This window comes from Mesitornis unicolor, unplaced genomic scaffold (assembly GCF_000695765.1).
Source record: "Mesitornis unicolor isolate BGI_N332 unplaced genomic scaffold, ASM69576v1 scaffold25360, whole genome shotgun sequence".
Taxonomy (NCBI): domain Eukaryota; kingdom Metazoa; phylum Chordata; class Aves; order Mesitornithiformes; family Mesitornithidae; genus Mesitornis; species Mesitornis unicolor.
Window position 1 is genome coordinate 1307 of NW_010159326.1, and position 26867 is coordinate 28173.

Consider the following 26867-nt stretch of genomic DNA (forward strand, 5'->3'; position numbering starts at 1 on the left):
CCAAATCCTATGACATATGACTGCTCGATGACTACTACTTAAGACAGACTTGCCAACTAATTTAATCACAGCAATTATCCACTCATTATTCTAGTTAGACTGCTTGACCTTATTTGCCTGATCCAAAAACTGATTACAATTCCTGGGATTATCAAGTCTGCTGCAGTCCATGCTCCCTCCCCCATTCCAGAGGGACTAGACTACCTAAACATAGGCTCATATTCTCAGAAAAGCCAAGGTCTTAAGGTAAGATGTCAGAATTTATAGACATGACTAATTCTCTAAACCCCTACTGACCTTGTATTAGGTGCCAAGCCTCTTGGTGCCATTGAACACAGACAAGGGATTGCCATAATGCTCACATTCAGGAAGTGACCCTGAATTTCGTGCCATTGATCCTTGCTACCTAAATATAACAGAGTAATTCTATATTACTCTAGTTTAACCAGCTACAGTTCACTTTTAAATAATCATAGAAGCAAAAACTCACCCTTTTTTTTAATTTTCTCTTTCTTCTTTCTAAAAGGGTAGAAACATGTAGGTAAAATAATATAAAGACATTTTAGCACACTTAAACAGTATCTACTTTAGAAAAAAAGTAAGATCTCAATGGAAGAAAGGATGAACAGAACTGAACAAACCGATACTGAGTGGGAGACTGCTTTGTAACAAGTCATCTATAGTCTATGGGGAGTGTTTTACAAAGTGTAAAAGTCTGCAGTAGTCAAATTTTTTCAAGATTGTTTTACCTGATGATCAACTCTGAACAAAATTAAGAATTTGTACAATTTTCTCTTCAAATTTTTGTATCTTTGGTATCATTTGACTCAATTTTACTTACTTGCCAATCTCATGAGAGTCTTCCTGTGGAATTTGTAGAGGTAGAAATGACAATTCACATTCCTCTGGCCTGGAAAAGTATTGATATTTACTATCATGTAAATCAATATTCTGACTGCTGGACTGACTTTATCCAAGTTAAGATTATGTTAAGCAGATGCTGAATATATGGAATTTATCTCCTCTTTAACTTGTAAGAGGGATATACATCACATCTGAGTTAAATCTGTCTGCAATTAAGAAGTCAAGATAGCTAAACTACTGTTGTGTATATTTTTACCACATTAATTATTGCATTTTCCTCAAGAAAATGAGAAATACTAGAAAAATGACAGCTCATGGCATACTTGAGATCTGCCAGCGTTTTCATAAAAGCAAAGTCCTTCCGCTGATTGGAGGGCATCCAACGGTGTTTTTCAGCCAGAGCTAGTGTTCTTGCACCAAACCCAAACATAGCTGAGAACCCAAACCGCAACAGCTTGCTTGGAGTACTGAAAGTACAGACATCTACTGCTTGAATATGTCCTGAAATTTCAAAGATAAAGATAAGAAATTACAAAAGGCATCTGTATTTCAAAAGGAATACAACTTACCATTTATTTTTCACCTAATTTAGCTGCAGAAAAAAACTCCAGCCCCTCTCTCTTTAAGAAGTCAAGTTTTACTAATGGAAACCAGAAGCAATCTAGATATAAGTAGTTTCAGAGAATAATGTTCAGATACTTCAAAATGTTAAAAAAGTTATAGCAAAGATTCAACTATTTCAACTACTACAGTTTTAGATTTTGCCTATAAAGGCTTGTATATTACTATCTAAGAAATAAAGCAAAGACTCTTCCATTGCTGACTGCAAGGTCTAGAAAATACATAGCCAAGATGGACCTTCCCCATTCTCTGTTTTTCTTTTTTGGAGAGAAAAAAAATAAAAAGTGTCCAAAAGAAAAACTGCTTTGAGAGGAATATTAATATTGCTCGACTAAGTATTTGCTGTTCGCTAAGACCTGAAAATAAGGTTGGCATTAGCAACCTAGTTTCTACTTTTAACATAATTACTTTTTACATGCAAAAACCTATTTATTGTGCAAACCAAATGGCAAGTGATACAGTTTTTTCTACTAAAAAGGCTTTCTTATAGAAACTGTTAGTATTTAAAAGAAATGCACACAGAGCTAAAAAGATGAATGATACTTTCTCAGAAATATGACAATACTTTCCTTAAAAGTCCAATCCTAACCACTTTCTCAAGCTGAAAGTATTGTATATTTTCCTATTGTCTCCAGTGGGTACATTAAATTAAAATAATCAAGTGATTATGCAAGCAATCATTGCATAATAACACACACAGAGTAGCACTATCCACACAATGAATTCTGGAAAAGGTTACTTTTTGCATTAAAAGAACATTAGTAATAGGACATAAGTGCCAAAATCAGACATTATTCCATGGCAGATTTTAGTTACCAGAAGATGAGGTCCACAGCCTTTGCTACTAAGCTATATGCAAAGAATCATAACCTTTCCAGTACAGAATCATAGAATGGTTTAGGTTGGAAGGGACCTTAAAGATCATCTGGTTCAACCCCAGAATCATTTGGGCTTAAAAGTCTTACAATATAGTTTAAGTGATATAGCATTATGGCAAACTTCTAAATGTTGCTTTATTATTTAAAATCTAATAACATATGTAAAAATATTTACCCATTACAATGTGCAACGTTGCAGTCACCACATGCTTAATACCATAGAGAGTATGGGCCAAAATATTAGTAGTACCTGTAAAAGTGAACACAAACCATTGTAAAAATGAGAGAGATACAGAATAGCAAGAAAAAAATATACACAACATTTTTTTAAATGAAGAAACTGAGACATTTACTGCATTTTCAAAAAAGGAAAGCCTCCGCACAAATTACTTAGTCTTGGTAACCACAGAAATGTTGAATGCTACAAATTAAAACTGTTAAAACTTCCAGAGGTCTATAAAATCTTCTCTGCAAATTCATTCTTAAGTGCCATAAAAACCAAGAAGGGGCAGAAAAAAAACCAAACAACAAAACCACCTTTGCAAAATTGCCTTCTTTTTTTAACTGTCTCCTTAAAAATTACTTCTGTACCTCAGTGCTGTACTGAGGAAATGTACTAGAAGGCAAATTAATTAAGAAGTTCTATTTGGAGAATATTTTTAAGGTGGAAAAATAATATAATACCCAGCCAGTGTAAAGCTGTATGTTTCTCAGAGAAACTTCTACTAGATCTAGTCTAAGATAGCTCCTGTGCCTCTTGCAGGCTACATTTTAGATTCTTAGAAACAACACTGAATAAAACTAATTACTACACATCAGCATTACATATGAGAACACATTAATGACTGAAAAACAGAGACAGCATGGAATTTGACTTGTGTCTGACAAACTGTTGACTTGCATTGAGTGCATTAAAATTGACCCATCAAACTTGTCTTCATCATTGCCTGGACATTGGCAGACCAGTTTGATACCCTAACTGAAATATTGTGTCCAGTTCTGGGCCCCTCAGTTCAAGGACAGGGAACTGCTTGAAAGAGTCCAGCACAGAGCCACAAAGATGATTGAGGGAGTGGAGCATCTCCCTTATGAGGAGCGGCTGAGGGAGCTGGGTCTCTTTAGCTTGGAAAAGAGGAGACTGAGGGGTAACCTCATTCATGTTTATAAATTTGTAAAGGGCGAGTGTCAGGAGGAAGGAGCCAGGCTCTTCTCGGTGATAGCCAATGACAGGACAAGGGGAGATGGGAACAAGCTGGAGCATAGGAGGTTCAACCTGAACATGAGGAAAAACTTTTTTACTGTGAGGATGACAGAGCACTGGACCAGGCTGTCCAGAGAGGTTGTGGAGTCTCCTTCTCTGGAGACATTCAAAACCCATCTGAATGCATTCCTGTGCGACCTGGTCAAGGTGATCCTGCTCTGGCAGGGGGGTTGGACTGGGTGATCTTTCGAGGTCCCTTCCAGCTCCTAATATTCTATGATTCTGTGATTCAGCTGCACTACTAGCCACTGGCTGGAAGAGATTACTACATACTGAAACAAGGGAATGAGTAGTAAATCAGCTGGTAAATAGAACATCAGCATGGAGTTGGAATTGAGAGTAGAAAACTAGCTATCAGTTTGTAAACAAAAGCAGCATGGCTCTGGAGACCCATATTTGATGGTGATTGATACATCAAGTCACTTTACCTGTGTAAGAAACACAGATGTATATGTGAATTTTGCTCTTCTGCTTTAATATGTAGGACTTAAAATACTGTGTATCAGCTGACTTTTAAACATCAATTTAATTTTAAAATCCTGGAATGGAATCGTTGATTCTTTCCTAAATTGGTACAGTTTTAACAGAATTTCAAGTTGATTTTTTCCATTGATCACACCTCTAGCATTTCTTAGTCAAGAAGCTGGGCCATAAGGGTCACTTCTGCAAAAATAAAGATCCAGGGCCTGTCATCAAGCAGGCAGAAAATCGAGCTTCTACATATCACTGATTAAGGGATGAATAATTCAATAACAGATTCATTACAATAACAAAAAATAAAAAAGAACAATTTAGAACTAACATTCCATAAATGGATGAGTTTACTTAAATAATTCAAACAACAAGAAAATTATTTGGAAATGTAATATGGCTCAGCAGCAATTAGACAATTCTGGATGCTAAATTTGCCTTAAGTTTTACGGAAGCATTTAAACTTGCCTTTCAAAACTAAGGGAGAGAAGAGAGGAAAGGGAAAGACTATCAGATTTCAAACAAAAGGCACTCTGTATTTAAATAAGCACTTTAAAAGCATCATATACCAGACTGAAAAAATATGTTCGTCCGAAAACTCTGCTATCTTTCATGTAAGATTAGTGGTAGAAAAAAATACTAAATTTTGAAAGACTGATGTACATAATTATAAAGCGCTAAAGGCATCTTGTCATTTGTATTCAGGAGTGTATGCTTCATTTTTTTTAATAGTTTCTCTGAATAAGAATTTGTAAAATAACTGGAAATGGTATCTCAGTATCTCACAGAGCACCTGTTACGTCCTTAGAGCACCTTAGCCTCTGAAAGTAATTTGGAATGTTCAGAACCTCATGGAAAGCCTTCGTAACGTCAGAGAGAGAAGCTCTGAGTAAGGCTTTCAGGGTTCCTACTGTGTGAAGGAAATAAATGAGGTACATCTATTAAGGTAACAGATATAAAACATTCTTTGAAGTTTACATCTCCAGTGGTACATGGAAGAAATCAGTTTATGTAGTTTTATTCTTTGAACAATTCAAAAATAAATGTAATTCCATTCACATATTTCTCAGAATTTTATAAGTGACTATACTATTAATTTCTCTTTTTCCTAAAAAAAAATAAAAAAATAAATCCAGCCAATTGAGATTATAAAAGAAAGAATTTGAAAGAAGAATAAACTGACTACTTCAAAAGCTAAACAGAAGTCTTCATTTTTTTTCTCCCAAAAGGTTATGTCTCTAGATACATTAACGGGAAGTCCAGTTTATTAAGACTATTAAAATGTCAATAATTTATACCTAATAATTGATATCCAAAAACTGAGCTAAAAGTAATTTGAACTATCCTTTCTGTACAATACCCATAAAAACAAAAGGCAAAATTGTAGCTCTAGATATCATTTACTATGCAAAACAGTGAGTTTTGCAATTCAGTGAAGATAAAATGCTGTTCTATAAGGGAAATTCAGGAACAAAAAAAAAATTTGGTTTGACCTAAAAAGCAATTCTTCACAGCATAATACAAGTATATGCCTAACACAATTTCATGTTTGAATGACTTATGAGTTTTAACCTCTAGATCCAACTAATTCTGCTTAGCCAGTGAAGCTACCTAAAGAAGTAGCTCAAAAATACTCAAATATTTCCTTCAAACTCTCGCAACTCTTATCAGCTTTTATGGGTACCTCTCCAAAATAAAGGAAATCACACACAAGCAGCAGATCATTACAAGTCATGCAAATAGTGTTTATTTCCTGTAAACTGACAGCAGGGAAGTTGTTATTCTGAAAAAAAATAGTTTTACTTGTCACTGAAGATCAAGGTAATAAAAGAACACAAGGCGGAATATACTACTGAAAATCGGGCTTGGTATGTCTTAAAATTGGGATCCCTGACTTAAGTAAGAGTAATTTATTAATACAGATGGCAGCTAGATAACAAATGACCACAGCTGAAGTCAATACCAATCTTTATACTGACTTGAATGAGAGCTAAATCTCATTCCTAATAAACAGGATAGATATAAGTAATTTCATCCTTCCCTTGAATCTGTGGAGCTCATTAACGTTTGCAGAAGTAAACAAGGCAAAACCCCACCCTTTCATGACTCCTGGAAAAATAAACCAAGTTCTGTCTGTGTTCAAAAACACAAGTACTGCATCTGCCCTTCCACAAGTGCCAGATCCAGAACAAGAGCAGTTTTGCAGTAGCAAGGGCCATCCACTTCTCTAAAACAACCTGTTAATACATGCCTACAGCAGTGACTGAATAACGTGTCTTATTACCTACGTCCTATGCAAGCAGGATGCCACAAATATAAAAAAAGCAAGCTTATAAACAGAGGAAAACCAATGAAAGCTATCATACAAAAAATGTTATAATACAACCTTTGCTGATTTCAGTGGTGATTCAATTATGATGGTTTTAATGTCGTTATTCATCTTCCCAAGTCATCATTTTCTTCTCTACGTAAGCTCAGAATATTATTCACCAATAACAAGATGGTTCCCCTGAACATTACCGTATTAGTTCAGAGACTAATAATGTTCTTTGATGCTCATGTATGGGCTTGCACCCCTCACAGATTACTAACAGTCACATTTTAGATCTTACTCCGGCTACTCAATTTACTGTAAAAAGGTTTCATTTGCACAATTCCAGCATCTCTGTCACCAACATTTCTTAAAAACAGAAACAAAGAAGATTATTCCAAAAATAAAATTCAGTTCAAAATATTAATCCATTTTCCTGATATCACAAACAACTTCCTACAACCTCCTTCCTAGGAAATGTGCAAAAGCGTCACAGTAAGGACAAAGTATCTGCAGATCATGTAAGCATAACTGATGAAGGTACCAAACAAACTGTAGAGAAAAAAATTGTCCTTGGAAGTGCAAGGACTTCTGCAGTACAATTAACTTAATTAACCAGACAGCATGAATATTCATAAGGCTGTTAATGCCTCCCCCATCCAAACAGATAAATGTGAAGTAATGACTTCCTAGTCAAGCATAGCTAAAATTCTGGTGAAAACTACACCAACATTTTGGTTCTTTGCCTGGAATTATCACGGAAATTAACAGTCCCTCAGTAATATTTTATTTTCCGAATTAATTGGAAATCATGAATTTATTTAAATGAACCATTTAGGACAAAGGTTCACAGCTATCAGATGTAGATTGCCTCTTGTTCTGTAACAACTGGATAGCTTTTTTTAATGTCCTTCCAGTTTCCCCCTCCCCTTTCTCCCATTCCCCCTCTGCACAGTTTCTTAGCAGTAGTTCCCATAGCAACAAACACTCTTGCTAATGGCCAGCAGTACAACTGCAGGCTTCCTCACATCTCATCCATCTGATTTGGACCAGAATAAGGCATCTCAGTAGAGTATTCTAGTAAAAACACACTCCCCTCTGGACCTCTCTCTTCAGGAGATAAACTGTCTCAAGAGCAGCTCCTTTTCATGAAGTTGCCTGAAACTTCAAAATGCTGTCTTAGCTACTTATAGCAGAGGCTAAAACCAGTTTTCAAGCCACTCAAATAATGCTGTCCTGGAATACAGCTTCTATTCTTACTTGGCTGGAAAATCGTAATAATTTGGTACAATGGATTTCTGGGAAGGGAAAAAAATAATTGACCACCGAGTTACATCTTCTTCACATACACAAGTATCATAACTGTATGTTTCCTAACTGACTACTTTTTGGAATAACAATAATAAGCAAATAAAATAAGCTATAGATTAATTTTAAGAAACTATTAAGGAGTTTCTCAAACTATCATCATCATAATTGTTCTCATCCTCATTTAACAAAGTCTATGGCAACCTGTGTAACAAACCCTACAGCATTATTTTGAGTTTACATATCCTCTTTGATCATGACATATTTGCCTAAAACTTAAGGGAGTAAGCACTAATTATGAGGCAGAGTGACCTAAGCACACCCAAACAGCATGGAGTCAAGTGCTAGAGAGCAAATAACACCTGCTAGCTCAGTTCAGAAGCAACTCACTCCCTTTTTTTTGTAGAAAACTGAAACGTACCATTTGCTCTTCAGCTGGCTGCAGAAATTTAGAAATTTTCTGCAGCCTGAAATTAAGAACAACTTAGAAAAAGTCACATCAATATCCACATTGGAGGATAGCACCCATGTAAAAATATCCATCCACTTTTTATCCCTGCCTGGCTCAAGTTATACTCCAAGAAGGGCAAATAGAAAAACTGGGAGGAGAAGGGACATCCCTCTCTCTTCTAAAACCAACAGGCCAGAAAACAAAAAACCCACCACAAGGTGCAAGTACAAGTTAGGAAAGGTGCAAGAGGATTTTTCATGAGAGGTGCATACATGTTCAGGTCTGAAGAAGTAAAGCAGAGATAAAGTAGTTTTGTATGCGCAGTATCATTTTTTTTTAATTATAAACCATAAAATGTATTCCTGGGACATCATTTAAAAATAGACTCTAAGCATGAATCCAAGTGTGACTATCACAGAATCATAGAATATTAGGAGTTGGAAGGGACCTCGAAAGATCATCCAGTCCAACCCCGTTGCCAGAGCAGGATCACCTAGACCAGGTCACACAGGAACGCATCCAGGCGGGTTTTGAATGTCTCCAGAGAAGGAGACTCCACAACCTCTCTGGGCAGCCTGGTTCAGTGCTCCGTAACCCTTACAGTAAAAACGTTTTTCCCCATGTTCAGGTTGAACCTCCTATGCTCCAGCTTGCACCCATTGTCCCTTGCTCTGTCATTGGCTATCACTGAGAAGGAAGCCTGGCTCCTTCCTCCTGACACTCACCCTTTACAAATTTATAAACATGCAAAGGAAACAGGAGAGAGAAGTAAAACAGCATGGCTCATATTAAGGAAATTCTAGAAAATAGTGTTGTCCTTTGGTAGCATTTCTGGCAGCAAATAAAGGCAAAACTTGGTCTTTGCATGGATCAACAGAAAATAATTTTCATTTTCTTCTTCCCAAGCATCTTCCTTTAGGCAAAGAGCTCATCTGTGCCATTACTATAAATTATCATAATGATTTAAAATCTAGTCATTTGTAATCAATCTAAATCACTCATTTAGGTTATTTATTCAATAACTCCCTTAAGTAACTGAAGCTTTAGCACCAAGAACTGCCAAAACTGTAAAACATGCCAGAGGGACTTCAAACAGCTGACTTACAAAATGTAACAATACCTTTTAGTCTCACCTGCTGGTATTACTCCGAGAGGAACTGGTGCTCTGACAGGCGCTAATACATATTCTGTGTCTTTTCCAGCATCTATCTGGGCTTTAAGTAGTAGACCATGAGCAACTTCACTGACAGATCCATCTCCACCGACACAAACTACCCTATTACAAAACAAAAATGCTAAACAGTTCAAAATAAACCCTTCCATAGCTGAGGAAACAAGTGAAAGACAGCTATCACACACCATCTGCATAATGATATTTCAAATAGCTAAAAACCACTTTTTAAGAACAAGCTAGGCATTCATTGTCAAATCAGTGAATATTAACTAAAAATATATAGGCATACTTATTTCTGCTTTCTTGTATCTGAGTAGGAATAAATATATTTAACAAACTTACAAAGTATTTCTTACGTTATCACATTATGTACGTGAACCAAATCAGATGGAAGAGTTAAGCACATGCTCAAGTGCTTCAGTGGAAAAGTTCTTTAAATCTTTCAACACTGACCCACACAAGCATTCCAATGCTTTTTAATTGCCCTTCGAATAACTCACCAATTACTACAATAAAATGAAAAATACTCAAAACCAGCTACTTTCACACACTATGCAGGCAGCTGAGGGATTTAGAAAGGTGTAAAACCCTAGTGCCAGCAATCCTTTGCATGAAGGTACTTAATCACTGCTTCTGGAGCATGTAATTAAACTCCCACCTGCTGTGGCTATAGAGAAGAATGCATTTATCTGTAAAAGCTCTGCTACAGCAAACAACTTTTTTTCTTTCTTTCTGTTTTTGTTTATTTAAGTAACTATTAAAGTGATTCTCCAAATTAGTAATGTTTGAAAGTTACACATTTTTAAGATAAACCTGTTTTAATGACAAAAAAGTAATAGTACACTCCTAGCATCTACAATAGGTCAGATTTACTTTAGGAAGCACTTACTTAAAATATCTTTTTTCATACATCTCTATGAATGCAGTTGTGAAATTACATAAAATAAATCAACCAGATAAAACTGGTAAACTCTTTATAAGAAAATACTCATTATGTTATTAAATGTTTAAATTAAATTATCTTAGCTCCTTTAACATTTTACTTCAGTTCCTATTATTTCCTAGCTATTTTTTAATTTCTAGATTTCTAGGAATATTTCTCCTGTCTAGCTAAAAACTGTCCACATTAAAAACAAACAAACAAACACATTCCAAATAAACAGAAAAAATTTGGAGCACATTTTATTTCAGCTTGCAATCAGGACTCGTCTCCTGTCTTTTGTCTCATTTTTGGTTTATATTGGTTTGTTCCTAAGGGTTAAATGTTTGTCCCAGCAGCAAAAACAGTTAATCTTTGTAATGTGATAAATTGTACGTCTGGAGGTACTTACGTGGATTGTCTTCTGCCTATTAACACTTTTGAAAAGAGATACATTTTATTCTGATTTTGGAGGGCTGTGTTTGTTGTTGGAAATAGATGAAGAGTCCAAGGAATAAATGAAAAATGCTGCTAACTTTATTTCTTATTAATTTAGCATTAATCAAGAGTTGCCTTTTTGGCTGGAAATAGAGATACTGCCAGGGACCAGGGATTCCAAAGCTAATAATATTTGACTAAGACCTTGAAGAAGGCTTCTTAGAGTAAGCAACGTCTGTTTAACAATCAGTCATAAGTTTCTTAATGGACTATTCACTGAAGTTTGACTAACTGGGGCTACTTTAAACAACATCCATAATACTGATTAGGAAAGTTATTGTGTATTTCTGTCACTGTACAAACAAGAAAATGCAGCTGAGAGAGCAGAATCACAAACGCACTCTATTTGTCAACAAAACTTGGCCCCAAGGCAGGGAAAATAGCATGCTGCCAACTTGGATAAGCACCTACATTTCCAGTGTTGGTAAAAAAAAGTGGATAACAAAAAAGGTGGAGTATAAGATACATGACATATGCCTACGATTTTGCAAAACAAAGTGGCAACTGGAGAAATCACAGAAAATAAATTATATCTAGAACCCAACAGCTTTGACAAAGAACTAAAACATAGCAGTACTGCTTATAGAAAGCACTGAGACACAAACTTCCAATTTAGCACCGCAAATCATGAGCTTCAATTTACTTCATACACTGTTTAACATGTAAGGAACCGTAAGTCACTTAAAGAGAAATTCAAAATCAGAAATTGTTTATTGCTATACTGCTTACCTACTGTAATGAATAAAAACCTGTTGTGTCTTGCCCTTTATACATTTTTACTCAAATTGGTTTTCAGTCAATCTGAAATAGACAACACTTGAAAAGCATGAGCTGAGTTAGAGCAGCAGACTAAATGGATGCAGGTATGGCCTTCAGTGCACACCTAAATCACCTCCAGTGGCTTTGGAGTTTAGACAAGGCAGAACTCTGCCATGTAGAAATAGCACTAAAACTACCTTACCTTTTCCACTACATACAGTGCCTTCCACATCTAAAAGATTGTACAGAAGTGTTTTCCATTTTCTAAACAAGGAACTAAGAGACAGATATAGCATCTAACAAACAAAGCTGGACATGAAGCCAGGGCAAATCAGGAAAAAACTGAAGTCTGCCAAGTCATAAGCAATGTTGCTCAAGAGGCAAGTAAAACTCCAAGACTTAATTGACAGAGTGAAAAGACATTATGGCAGGTGGCTGCTAGAATTGCTAAAGGTGTAATTTTTCATAAGTAGGACAATTTCACTGTTGTGGAGTTAATATTTGATTCAAACCAGATCCCAAACATGTTATGATTTAATTTTCAATAAACCAAAATTGTCATTAGAATTTTATTTGGGAAAGACTCAGGTGGTTTTGGGACCTCAGATCAGAGTGCCTTTTATATCTATGGCAAAAATTCTCACCCTAGACAGCAGCAGGGAAGTCACAAAGGACTTCAGAGGAACATAATCAAAAGTACGTTGTAAGCCTTTGAACAATTTGGAAAAGAAAACCACAATTTCAAATATCTTTTTCCTATTCTTAAGAACAACTCTAAAGATAATAGAGACGAGAGATGAGTGCTGTTTAGTAGCTTTCTTTTTCAAAGAATCAGACCTTTACCGTAATATGAATTCTGACCTCAGTCTATCAGTCTCTGTAGAAAGCATTCCAAGTTAGCTATCCAATAGGATGGTTTTTTTTGTACTGTGCTTTTTTAAATGACTACATAGATGGAGGCCAGACTAGCTGAGAAGTTATAAAAGTAATTTTCCAAACTTTCAGAAATTGTATTTTTGCTAATAAACTCTGATAATAAAAGCTACTTAATCTTCACATGAGAAAAAAAACCCAACACTTAATTTAGACAGGATGAGGATCTTTTCACCTCAGTAATCCTAGATCATACTGACTAAAGGGTTATTTTCTTCTAGCTTCCTCTGTTCTCATTTCCCCTTAGTTCCAGTTACTGGAGAGAAATCTTGCAGGAGAAGTACTCCAGTGACTCTACCCAACGTTCAAAGATGAAACAACTCAAACACCACTCAGAGTGGAAGGTGTTTGTACAAGTAGATATAACACAGGCTTTCTTCTTTGGCTTCATATCTGCTTCCTAGGACAAACTGGTTCCCCAGTTCATACCCCAGAAGGCATGTCTTAACTGGAAAGACATTATCCTCAGGATCTGACACACACGCATACATTTTCAGATGTATTTTCTCACCTGACTCTGTGCATCTGTAGAGCTAATAGAAATTGATTAGACTATAAAACACAATTTAAGCCTTCTTGTATGGCTCACTGCATATTCTAGTAAGAGTTGTAAGAATGCTGTAAGACCTCCACAGTATGCAAAACTATATTACTGAATCTTATTATTGAATGATTAATGTAAAAATACCAAAGATTGTGGGATTAATCAACTTAGCAAGGTCTTTAAAAATGATTGAACAAGCATATTCACTCTTGATTCAAGTAAGTTTGATTTCTTTTTTTAATGGAAAAAACTTTGAAGTTACTTTTAGATAAAAGTTCTCCTTAAGAACCATTTCAATGGATAGAGTGAAATACCACACACTTGTGCCATTCTTGCAAATACAGAGACTGAAATTTTCATGAAGCATATTAAGCTTTACGTTTTTTACTATTATTTATGTATCTAAAATACATACCTATTCTCAGTAAGTAATAAAAAACAAAGCATCTAATGAGAACTGATTTTCTCAGGCTTAATATATATGTGAAACAGAGTAATTCATTAAATACCTACTAGTATAATTTTGAATGGAATACAAATAACTAATGTGATGAGGTTTAGTAACAATGAACGTTAGTAACCAACTTACCCATCAAATGCCTGGAGTTCACATTCTTTAAGTACTGAGAGAGCATGTCCTTCATATTCAGTTACTGTGGAAAATAATATTATTTAATTATCCAAGGATTAGATAATTTAAATGGTTTTTTATTTTTTGGCACTTCTGACATAAGTAACATAGAGTAATTCAGTTCAGATTTTTTTAAATCATTAAATGTATGAGAAAGTATGTTTTACTGTTACACTAGCTAAAAGGTGAGACATTAAAACTCAGCTGCCATCAGACACACAGCTATTTAGCGCATTTAAATTCAGAGAATTAGAGAAGTTGTTTGTTGCATCAAAATGCAAGTTTTAGCATTGACACAGTTGGTAAACTTCAGGAAAATGTAAGCATATCCTCAGTTAAGACTGAATTATTTCAGTATCAATCAAATTTAATTGCCTTTGTGTTAGGATATGCAAGTTGCTAAATCAAAAATATGAGGAGTTAAACACAGAAGTATGAAATCAAGCCAAATACCAGTGACAACAGAATATAACACACAGAGGAAGGTGGCACAAGTATGCACTAGAGTTCATAGCCTCTGGAGGATATGAATCTGTCACTCTACATTGGTGTCTGTGTTTGCTGATACCCTACGTAGTACCGTAAATGCCAGTGAAGACAGGATAAACTGGCATACTACAGATGGCACAAAGCATTGTAACTACATTTAGCATTTTCTAGGCTAGCTTTGCCAGAAGAGACACCCCAGCTGCAGCCACCCATCACTGATTTTTGCTGACTGACATGACACTTGCAGATGGATTTTTTGTGTAAGAATGTGCATCATTATATGCAAAATTACATTAATCTTTCATGCTTGTCTGTCCCTGGTGCTAGCATAGTTCAAGGCTTTTTTCCAGTGTTTCTAAACACTTAAAATTATTAGTCTTGGTGTCTAAAACAATCATTCTGTATCTGTACCTGTTATAACAGTATTTCTACAGGTTATTCAAATGCTGCTTACAAGAACTGAAAACAACTCTCCCTCGCCCTGTACACACACACACACACAAGAATGTGTGTATTTATAGTAAGTGTATATAATTTTAAAAATATAAAAATTATAGAATGTTTACACTTCACACTAAACAATTGTATATCAGCATATGACTTCGAAATCACCTAACTAGCATTACCAAAGTTCTGGTTTGCTTCGTGTTTTGGAATTCTTAATGAAAAACTAGAGTTACTTTGATTATAGAACAGGCAGAGAATTATAATTTTGCCACAGAAATACCTATTACTATAAAAGCTTTCAGGAATTACTTACAGAAATTTTTTTCACACACGACCTCCTCTGGAAGACCAGAGCACAATATTCAAGCTATCCTTTTCAGTTTTGTTTTTATCAGTAAGTACTTTTCTTTTATCATTATCCATAGATTGTGAAAAAAGTGATCAACAAAATCGCGCATCATGCAAAAATGCAGAAACATTCAAATATCTTACCATTACCTTAGTGTTAAAGAAACTCTTCACATGAAAACATACGGTCAGTTACCAGGTTTCACGCCTTTTTAAAGGAACATGATGACATGTATTAAGCTACCAGTATAGTCTAATTAAAATGATATGGCAAAAAAGATTTTATTTTGTTAAAGAAAACATGCTCAGTGGTTTCCTAATGTAATGTTTGTAGCTTATATTCATTATAACAAAATTAATTCAAAGAACAAGGACATGAAAATAAAAAGGACTCGTGTCTACACAGACAACAATAAAGGCAGTAAAAATTACTACTGTTAGTCACATTGATTGGGACTCCATCCTCTTTGCATCTAATAGCTTAAGTTTGGAAATGACACAGGAGGACTACTGCAAGGCTTAAATTTCCTGGAACCATCCCAAGCATTAAAATTGGATGAGAGAATGACAGAAGTACACAGCATCCATTTTGAAACACTGTGACAAAAAGGTAACGAAAAAATAAAGTTTCCAGTAAAAATTTGATGACAATATATAGAAAACTGACCAACTAGAAAAAACTTGAAAAAAAATTCAAACACAGACATGAAAATATCACATCTAAAAAAGTTTTCTGGAGGCTTGGCAACCTCCAGATAGACACATTAAAGTCATGCTGATACCTGGAAAAAAGCTAGATGTTTGAAAATTTGGTTCTGTTCCAATTCAGTGGGAAAGAAAAAAAACCAAACAACCACCATCCACCTCAAAAATACCAAACAACAACAACAAACTCCACACAACATATTTCAGTAATAGGATGAAAGAGCTTCTTTCACAGTTTGAGAAGTATTCAGGTTATATATTTGGCAAAAATATTATTTAATGCTTTTTTCCAACCATTTTCAATGCATAATTGAAAAAGTTTTCCTCCTTCAAACACATCTTGTTTCAAATTTCTAATTTTCAGTATGCATCAAGTCCCAAGTAACAGCAATCTGAAAGAAGGGCATTGCCAGGGTAGCTACTGTGAGCAGAGTCATAGATACTTCAAAACACTATAACACCTTATCTCACATAGACAACAAGAAACTAAGGGTTCAGTCCCTATATACAGAACAAGCAACATGTAATTATTTCAACATTTTAAAATGTGGGACACTTCCATATGACATGTATAAATACTGGCGCTTGTGTCACAGACTAATATTAACAGGATTAAAACCACTCATGATAACAATGGATTAACTGGTGTTAACACTGGCGGAAAAAATAATATTAATGTTACTTACTATATAGTAAGTTTAAACTAATGCTATTTGTCCGATTCTCAATCACTCTCTGTTCCTTGGTGATTGTGCCTAAAAGCATGAGTGGGGGGCTACTTTTTTGCCTAAACATCCAGCTTCCAAGTGTGTATAAACTGAAGCAAAAGAGTCAAAACTAGGAAGAGAAATGAGACAAACTAGGAACCCATTGGAATTACCTTTATTTATTTTTCTTCAGCATGTGTAAGATTTTTCAAGATTCTAATACATTTCTAAAATACCAGCTCCAATTATCACTATTTGTCAGTACTTCTAGGTACCCCAAATAACGAGTAAGCTTTTGTTGAAGTGGACTTTTCAGAGTCACAGCCCTTCTCCTAACAGCCACATCCCAGCTGCAGCACTCAACATTATACAGTCTTTTAGGAGTTTGGCAAAGACCGGCTTTTAAGTATTGCTTAGCTTTAGCTACAGTTTAAGCACTGTTTCAGTTTATATTTGCTAATTCCCACTTTCTACCACGCTGAGCACTTCAGAGATTTGTTTACTTCCATGTAACAAAAATAACCCCGAAAGCCAACAAAACACAACCCAAACTTTAAACCCTGTGGTTAATTTTACTGAAATTAATAAATCTGTAATGTGCAAAGTAATTTGGCAAAAAAAGAAAACCCAACCAAATTTAAAGGTAATTGGCGAAGTCAATTATTTACTACTTCAGAAGTCACTTTTTTATACATCAGCCAAAAGGCACGTATATATATCCTTGAAAAGGAGAGAGTACCTCTACTCCAGACTTCTTAAAAAGAAAAAATAAAAATTATCCAGCAGAAGTTACAGAAGTTACAAAGGAAAATAAGCTCGGGGAACCTTGCTTGTGTAGGAGCCAAAACCACAAAATAGCAACAGCCAGCTACCAAAATACAAAATTGGATGGGAGCAGCTCTGTCTTTTAGCATTCCATTGTCAAAGTGTTGTACTGTGGTTTGGTTTTTTTTTAGCAACCTGCAAGTTCTGTATTTGCATGGAATGGAAGTCACTTCAGAGATTCAAATTTGCTTTAAGATTTTTGTGTACAATGAATTTTAATCTTTATATATGTGTACGTGAAAAGACTACAAGTAAAGTATCTTCAGTGTTAAAATTATAGAAAAGTCTTCAACTTTCAGTACCTAATACACCTTTTTACGCCACTATGCATGGAAATACTGGTCATGTTTCATAAAAGCAGTAACAGTGAGATGCACACACCACAAAATCCAAAACAATTATGGGAGGAAAAATCCTGTCCAATGTACTTGAAATGAGACAGTTTTATTAGATGATGGCACCAATGGACTGGACTTTCACTCAGAATGCCTTCCCTCTCCCGTTCTTTTATAAATGCGTAGTTTTTAATTATTTACTTCTCTACTAGCATCTAAAACTGTGATGTAGTTTTCTTATTTTGCCTGTAGGAGGAGTGTTAGGCAGCTAATAAGCACAATAGTATTTGAACATTGCCAAAATAACTTTATTTTAAGGATAAGCTAATAAAAATTTACCTGGTTAAAATCAGAAGTTTCTTTTTAAAATTATAGAAAAATAATAATAAAAAACTTTTCATTATTTTTTAAACCAATACAAATGATAACCATAGCTTCTATTAAATTCTACGAATTAATCTATAAAAACTATTGATACAAATTTGGCTTATTAGTTCCACTTCATGATTCCAGGTGACATTATATATCTAAAAATTTAATCTCACAGACGTTAATGATAATGCTGCCTTAAACAGAGTTTAACAAGCAAGGTTAAGTTCACAGTAAAGATAAATGAAACACTAAACAGAAGTAAGAAGATAAAAAAAAGTCATTTTCTTTAAATAGTTAATTAAAGTAGAGCAAAAGGTAAATTAACAATATGGCAGTCAGTCATCCTTTACTAAGGTTTGTATGACAAAAAAAAAACCTTTAAAAAAAATGATGACCAAACAAAGCTATGTTCAATATCTAAGTAGACAGCATTATCATTAATCTGTTACACTACTGTCTATGTCTGTAAGAATCAGAACTTACATAAAGCTGCTGGCATTCCCTTGTCAATTAAGGAAAGTCAAGAAATCATCACTACACAATTCTAACCAAGACTGAATTTTTTCAGACATTCTCATGCATGTTTAATCTTCCATGGATTTCACTTTAAATTGTAGGCTAAATAGTTTAAAACTACATAGATAGATGTAATAACTTTAGCAAGATAAATCTTGCATACAAACACTTACTGCACTATTATATCCTTATGTCTAAATCAGATTTGCTCAGAATGATTTGTGGCCTGCAACCTGAAAAGGCCACGATTTCACAATAAATTTAAGAGACAACTGTAGGATGAGCCCTTTGTCTTATAATTTAAGATTAAACTGATTATTTTGCAAATCAATTTCAACAGACATAGGAAAAAGACTTTTTGGTATTAACATATCTTGCATCAGAGCTTACACTTCACGTAGATATTACGTGTATACCCAAAAAATAGCAGTATGTTAAAGGGAATTTTAATACTATGGATATAAAATTATTTGGAACAGGAAATACTAGCATAATGTCTCTGTAAACGTGTGTGGTTTTGGAGACCAAATTTGGATGCAGCATAAGTTTCAGTCTCTTAACAGAAAGAGGCAGAAGTAATGATCAGATTCAATACTTTAAGAAAATCTGTTTTTTCCCCTGTTCACTTTCTTATAAAGGTCAATCAAATCAAACAGCTAAAGGGCAAATTCATGACATAAAGCAGAACTCTGGCAGAATTTGAGGCCTTAAATCCAAACCTGCTATGACAAACCCACTGTTGAACAGAAGGCAGCGTCACTACAACATTAAAGTTGTATCTTCAGGTTTTCCAAATACCAAGCTGTGCCTGTATGCCTCATGAGAGCTCCCCTGCTGCCCTCGTCATCACAGAACTTAATCACTTAGGCTTCCTGGTCATTCCTGAAACTGAGTCAGAATCCAGAAATTATGTGTCCTTTGGATAAGCCCCTCTTATGATGTCAGGCCAAGAGATGTGGTTTGTGTGTTTAGCAGAATGCAGGAACAACACACACATGCAAGACAGTCAGACAATAAATGTTTCTTTCATTTTATACAATCCTTGCTTAAAAAGTATGAAAAATACATTACTACTATTGATAGCTATAGGAGGAAAACTATCAAATAATAACAGAATTATTAAAACATTTTTTGATGAAATAAAAATGCATTGCATTGTATTAACTACACGTCCAAATACACTACTTGTAAGCAAAGCCAATGAGGATTAGCAGTAAATTCAAAGTGTCTTGCATGTTTAAATACGAGTTTCACAAAGGATTAAACTAGGCTTTTGAAGCAACTTACCTGTGACATCAGTTTTGATGTCAGCAAGTTTAAAAAGAGGTGCAACTTGTTCATAATAAACATGTGTGGCTTCTCTTTTGTGGCTGCTTGGATTAACAAACACTTTTAAGGATTTTGGTCTATTCTGAAAACCTAAAAAGAAAGCACAAAACACATAAGATTACACACAGCCTAGCTATTTCTACAGCTTCAATGAATTTTTAATATTAGAACCATTACAGTACTTTAACAGGATAAGTAAATTAGACTCTAAAAAGGTCTAAATTTCTTCTTGAATATGTGCTACTTATCTTAAAATTACAGTACTGATTACTTTTGTACATACAGCTAATAAAGAGTAGAAATCACATACTAACAAAAACATTGTAGGAACCAGGAAAAATGAAGTATACATAATAACCTAGTTAAACTCTGATACAGGAGCAGGGTAAATTTGGAGAAGTTATGAGATAGGGTGGCAAAAAACATGAAAACATATCCTTTTTGGAATTTAATATGAAACAATCCCAGTAGGCATGTGACAATAACACCCAAGAAAACTGATATTACAATCTAATACTTTTGTTTTCTGAGACTGCAAATCAAACAGTGCAAAGGAAATTCCCTCATCTTGAAAGAGATCAGAAGAAATACAAAGAAACAGAAAATTTGGTTACATGATTCAGAAACCTGAGAATTATTGTTCATTTTATTTTTAAGAAAGTTACATTTAGATCTTTGAAGTAATGAGCTCTGAGAAAACAACACTGAGAAGTAATAAATTTAAAAAAATAAATAAAATAAAACCCAAGATATCTAATTATATTTATGCCAAAATGTTACACACAATGCCATGTAATTGCATAGCAAATTAATTCTGATGGATCCTTGATGCCTGATGAATCCTGAACGCCTTCACTAGTAAGTCTTATTACCTGTATTAAAAAGTATCTCCTTTAAAAGGAGACAAAAAGAAAATTAGGAACTTGGTGAGGACAGTGGAGACATGCTGGAGGGCAAGGCTGTCTTTCAGAAGGACCTTGATTAACTACAAGAAAGGCTTGACAAAAGCCTCAAGATATACAATGAAAACAAACAGGAAGTCCAGCACCTGGTACAGCAGAACCCTAACAGTGCAGGCTGGGGAGTGACAAACTATGCAGGAGCTCTTTAGGGAGCATCCTGAAGTTCCTGATGGACAAGGAGTTGAACATGAGTAACCAGTGTGTCACTGCTGCCATGAAGGCCAACTGCTCTCTGTGTTGTATTTACAAGACAACAACCAGCAGTTCAAAGGATGTGACTATGCCCTTGTATTCAAAGTCTTTCAGTCTAAATCCCAAAAAACTGCATCCACTTTCAGGCTCCCCAGCATAAGACTGATCAAGTGGAGTGAGCCCGACAGAGAACTGTGACTTCAGCAAGAGGACTAGAACAAGCCGCACACAAGACACAGAGGCAGCCTTCAGACCAGAGTTACCTGCCTAAATGCTGGCCTTAGTATCTACTGTGGGACTAACAAAGACTACCAAGACTGACTTCTTGCAGGTGCAAGGACCAAAAAGCAATGGACACAAGTTTCAGCAGGGTATATTCCAATCTGAAATAAGGAAAACACTCTTCACAATGAGGGTGGTTAAGCTATGGATCACACTGCTCAGAGAGGCTGTGCAATGTCCGTTCTTAGAGATTTTCAAAACTTATCTGGACATGGCTCCTAGCAACCAGCTCACCTGCTCTGAGCAGGAGGCTGGAATAGATAATCTCCAGAGGTCCATTCCAACCTAAATTATTCTTGATTCTCTGGAAACAGAAACAAGCACTGCAGGTATGTACTGTAACAATTTCTAATCATAGTAATTAGAACATAAATAAGAAAGACTACTTAGAACACAAACGTTCCTAAAGACTATTAAAACATACAAATCACTGCCATCATAAAGACATAATAATTGTTATTGATGACACTTGCTGGAAATCTGCTAGGGTATTATTGCAGTCTTTTAGAAGTTATAAAAATATTAAGACAAAAAAAAACAATTTTTGTGGCTTGATATTTTCCCTAAAGTATCAATAGATATTAAATGGAAAACTATAAGAATAAGAACTCCTGATTTAATAGAGAAGAGACTCATGAATGTGCTGTCATGCTGCTTATCTATACAGGAACTCCTACCTGTGATCAGCTGGCTTTAAATGCTCAACCCCCACCAACACTCAGAGCCAGAGAACAGTAAAAGCTGACTACACAGTCTTTAATTAGTGAGCAAAGTATATCTTTAAACATTATATACATACACACACACACTTATAATACACAAAGCAGAGGGAAAAAGAAGATGAGTACAGGGTTTGTAGAAGTAGAAAAACATGACGAAGTGTCATAAATTCTGTTACCCAGGTACAAGTCACAATTCATTTTCTGTTACTGTTAAACCACCATTAGGAGAAAGCTGAAGTTAAAAAAGCAAACAATGACATATAAAACTCAACAGTTTAGTTCCAGGTAGCAATTTAAAAAAGAAAATATAAGCAGGCAAAGCAATACAGACTTTTCAATTGGTGGGAAAAAAAAAAAATCTTAGCATTTTAAGAAAACTTAATTGAATTTTTGTTTCTTTTAAAATAAAAGATAAAAACTTAATTAATTAATTGATTCTCAAGCGGGAACTGTATTTATGATTATATATATTAGGCTATCATTGAAAAGTAGATCATAGTTAACACAAATGCTAGTGAGATTTTCACAACCAAATGAATTCACAGGATAAAAGTCTTCATGACTACTTGAATATCAATTTACTTTTTAAGAAAGGTAAGCTATTTTAGTTATAGAAATAGGTATTACAAACAAAGGATTTGAGCAGAGATACGGTACATTACTGCTGTGGTTTTGTTTGTGCCAAACGATTCTCAACCGATACAACAAAAATTATAATTTATCATTCCCAGCATGCACAGAGCATCAAACAACAAACACATCAAACAACTGATCTTAATGAAAGAATATCCAGTAATAAAGATGAAATTTTCCTGCAGTTATATACCACAACCTCTTTAAAAGCTTTTTTAATGAATAAGTGTCTTTTAATTTTCTTTAAACAACATCTATAAGAATGAATCAAACTCATTTAACTACAGTCTGCAACTGATTTCAGTCTGTCAGCCTTTTGGTGCTCTCCTAACTGGTGTTCTGTTATTGTCTTCTGTGGCTGCTCCATCTGAAATGAACCAGCAGCCTAAAGCAGGAAGGCCAACTGTTCCTCTAGTACTAACAAATGTGCTAATATGCACTAGTTTAAACTTGATCTATCAAGTGAATCAGTGAACCATGAAGGGTGGTGGGTCAATCAGGGTGTTCTGAAAACAAAGGCTCATAGGGCAGCAGAGACGCTATGCTCAGACATACATCTGTGCTGCTTTCAGGTCTTAGCTTTATGAAAATGGGTTTATGTTACAAAAGTTAAGAGCCTGAAATCATGTCATTACTGCATACACTTATAAATACTTTATACAACACTAAGAATATTATACATGAGGAAAACTAATAATATGAGACAGATTTGTTAATGTAACTATGGAGACACCACCGTTAATATTAACTAACCAAAGTTAATGTTTAACATTCATGCATGAAGTTTCAGACATTCATATCAAATCCCAGTGTAAGAGATACTACAGAATAGTAGATAAAAACAAAATGCACTTAATGCATTTTTCGCTACTTTATCATTTATTCTTAAGCATATTTACTGCCTTCTGTTAGTTTACAGTGTTTTTAAGTAAAAAGTTTCCAAATCAACTGTTAATAAGACTTAGCTTACTGAAAAGCTTAAAAACTCTGGAAAAACATTGATAACTATGCATTTTTCTCCCATTTCTGGGCCCGTCTTAGCCCTTTAAGAAACACTGGCCATTTGCATGCACAGAGGATTTTAAATTAAACAGTGAATTCCACTAACACAGTATATGTTCACTGTATGTGCCCATAAGTCCAGTACAAAAAGATGCAATGTACAAATGCAACTCACTGGGAGTCAGGTGTACCACAGGTCTGAAGTGAGATCACTAGCAGCACACTACTGGGGAATCTAAGCTGCTACTGAAGTTTTCCTGAAGACTATATCATTAAGCAAGCTCTTCCTACCTAGGTGGCATGCATCTGAACAGCAGCAACATGATGCAGAAAAGAACTTATTTAAAAGTAGGAAGATGGTCATATATGTGCTCTGTTATCTTGTCACGCACACAAAGCCATAATAGCAGCCCATGTAACTAAATTCTAAACAACTATGTTATATCTGTGCGCTCACTTATATGACAAGCTTCATTAAAAAAATATAGCCCAATTAGACTTCAAATTGAAGTAGTCTGAACACAAATTCAGAGCAACAGAAAATACTCACTGTGAAGACAGTAAGAATGAACAGGAAAAAAAAAGATGCAACATTAGCCATTCTATCAAACGAAAGTACATGTTTACTGACAGCCATACCCAAACATACATACACTCTACTTTGGTAAATCATCTGCTTTTAATTTGCTCCAGCCTAGAAGCAATAAAAAACCTGCAAGTAAACAATGCAATAGTTAATGAAAATTTACTTTGTGATCAGATAGATTAGAAAAAAATACATGCAGGATGGAATTTTAACTTTATCTTGCAGTTCATAAGGAAACCAAAAAGGACTCAGTTTGAGTCCAAAGATGCACTGTTATGAAAACAAGCTGCAGTAAAAACCATAAAAACTATTAAAAAACTATAAAAATTCATCACTGTTTCAAGTGGAGATATATCAGTGTGCCTTTTGAGAGTTCAGTTAGTGAGGTAGCAACAGATCTGAATTTTGTACTTTTAGTCCAGACTTGAATCCCACTGGGAACTTCCTATCAATGGCTGGTACATTTTAAATCAGAAGACTTTTTTTTCTCAATTATACCATCAGACACCACTATACCACCACTGTTTCAATTACTGATAACATGTCTCTGCCACACTGAATAAAGAAATGCTGCTGCTTTTTTGCTTATTTTCTGGATAAAAAAGCAGTTTGAATATCGACTCAGATTTCAAAATGTTATCAGTGTGAAGATTACTTTTATTGTAATTACAGAACTTAAAACAATATACATATTAGTAAGTTATATTTGGGGGATTGTGTTTGGGGGTTTTTTTGTTGTTGGTTGTTTCCCCTGCCCCTCTGAGTCCTGATTACTCCTGAAGTAAAAGGAGAAAAATTTACTGATTACAGATCAAGAAAAATCTGCACAAGGTTTGAGCTTCTGGAGAAAGACTAAAGCTGAAGGAAAAACCAGGAACAGCAACATTGCACAGAATGCTTTTTTCAGGTTCAGGTGGCTTTCAATTACAAAGCTATAAAACGGAGACTTCACTTCGAAGTCAAGGCAACCTAAGCAAGAGATACTACAGCTTTTTTTCTTTCCCCGTGAACATATGATATCAATGCTTTTGATGGATGGAGGGGAATCTGGGAACAAAACAGACATTTGCTCCTTATGCAAATGTCCTTGTCTTTACGGGTAGCTAGAGATCTGCAAGAATCTTGGCACTTCTGCAGATTTAGATATTTTGTGATACAGTCTTCCAAAAAGGGGCAAGGGAAGGCACTTTTTAATACACATTTTTAGATGGAAAATCCAAAGTATTTTGTCATAAAATAATGTAAGAATACACCATTAATAATGAATGTTATTTTATTTTCTCTAATATCTGCTTTTGAGAAAGTCACTTTACTAGAAGTATACTATAAACCACTACTGAAAGTGTTGTTACAAATGCTACAGATATGTAAGATTTGAATTCTGTAACCTAGCTCAGTATTAACAATTCAGCTGGAGTTTTAATAGCCTACTACAAGATGTAGTAATATATTCTGTAATAAACTCATTTGCTATAGCCTGTAAATACAGACACATTTTGGAGCTAAATCAGAGAGTCTGGTTTCTTGTTGTTTTGTGTTTTTTAAATCACGTTTGCTATATTTGGTGTCTTTCCAACACTGATGGTATTAAATTACAGTGAGTGGCATTGGTACGCTGGGGTTCTTTTCCCTAAATGGTGAATATTTTTTTCTTAAATTTGATAGAGCTTCCATGAAAAATTGCACTATCATGGGTTAAACAAAGCATCCTGAAATTGGCAGTAGCCCAGTCAAACACAGAAAGATATTTTTAAAATAAAGAACTGCCTCTTATCACGAGCTAGTGTCAATACATTTTGTATCAAATTATACAGGAAGAGTCCTACAGAACCTTAAATGCCCTTCCACCTGTGAATTTATGAAGAGGAAAGCCTCTCCCATTAGTCTCTCAGAGAGTCTGTGGGTCTCAAGTGCAAGCTACTAAACAGTCACTGGGAAGTCCCTGAAGGGTTCCTAGGACTGCAACAACTGTAGTATCACCAGATGTGCTGCAATTTCAAGTGAAAACATCAACAATAGATTTTATTTCTTTAAGAAACAGATTTCCCAGAAGACTCTTCAGTCAGAATACAGTAAGCTACTTACTTGCAAACACTTGAAAAAAGTAGTATTAATTTGTTTAATTTTTACAGATATACTAGTCAATTTTTGTCACTTCCCTAAATTTTATACTTCATAATGTAAAGTTTCAGTAGTAAACAAACGTTTCCAGCAATGGCATTCATATCTTTGTGTGTTGATTTCCAGAAGCAAAATATTCTTCTAAGTTTCACTCAACTTTACATATTGCCAATAGAAACAAGTCTGAAATAATAATGCCATCAACCCCTATTAAGTGCTTACCATTCAAAATTTCCTTTAGATGTCTAAACCATGAATGGCAATGATCTTCACTTAAGTTATTTAAATGGATTGCACAGTCTGTCAGTTTATTTTCTTCTTTATTCAAGCATTTAAAAATTGTGATACCCAACAAAGTACCACCTTTTTTCTGTCCTGCAAAACGTCGACGTTTTAGTTTTACTGAAAAGACATCTTTCATTTCAATAATCTCCTCTTGAACCTGTAAAATCACACTGGAGTCACCTGTAGGGGGAAAAAAAAAAAGTGTTATCAACATGATTAGGAGTAATACATAAAAAATATTGCTATGGCTTCACCTGTAGCTTCACTTGTTGCATCCACTGATGCCTATATTGCGACATTGCATATCATTTGCTACAGTCACCAGTCTTGTATTTTACCAACTCTCTGTTATTCACATTACATATCCAGCTATACAAATAGCATGG

General features: G+C 34.9%; 1 protein-coding gene across 1 annotated transcript; it reads right to left on the reverse strand.

The window, feature by feature from the left end:
• Positions 1-297: 297 nt before the first annotated feature.
• CERKL (ceramide kinase-like) lies at positions 298-26661 on the reverse strand (the record flags this gene model as incomplete). Its single annotated transcript, XM_010186347.1, has 9 exons — positions 298-406; positions 491-519; positions 842-910; positions 1188-1365; positions 2539-2613; positions 9299-9441; positions 13582-13645; positions 19655-19786; positions 26419-26661. Coding segments are annotated over 9 exons (1042 nt in total), but the record flags the coding sequence as incomplete, so codon positions are not given.
• Between the last annotated feature and the right edge of the window lie 206 nt (positions 26662-26867).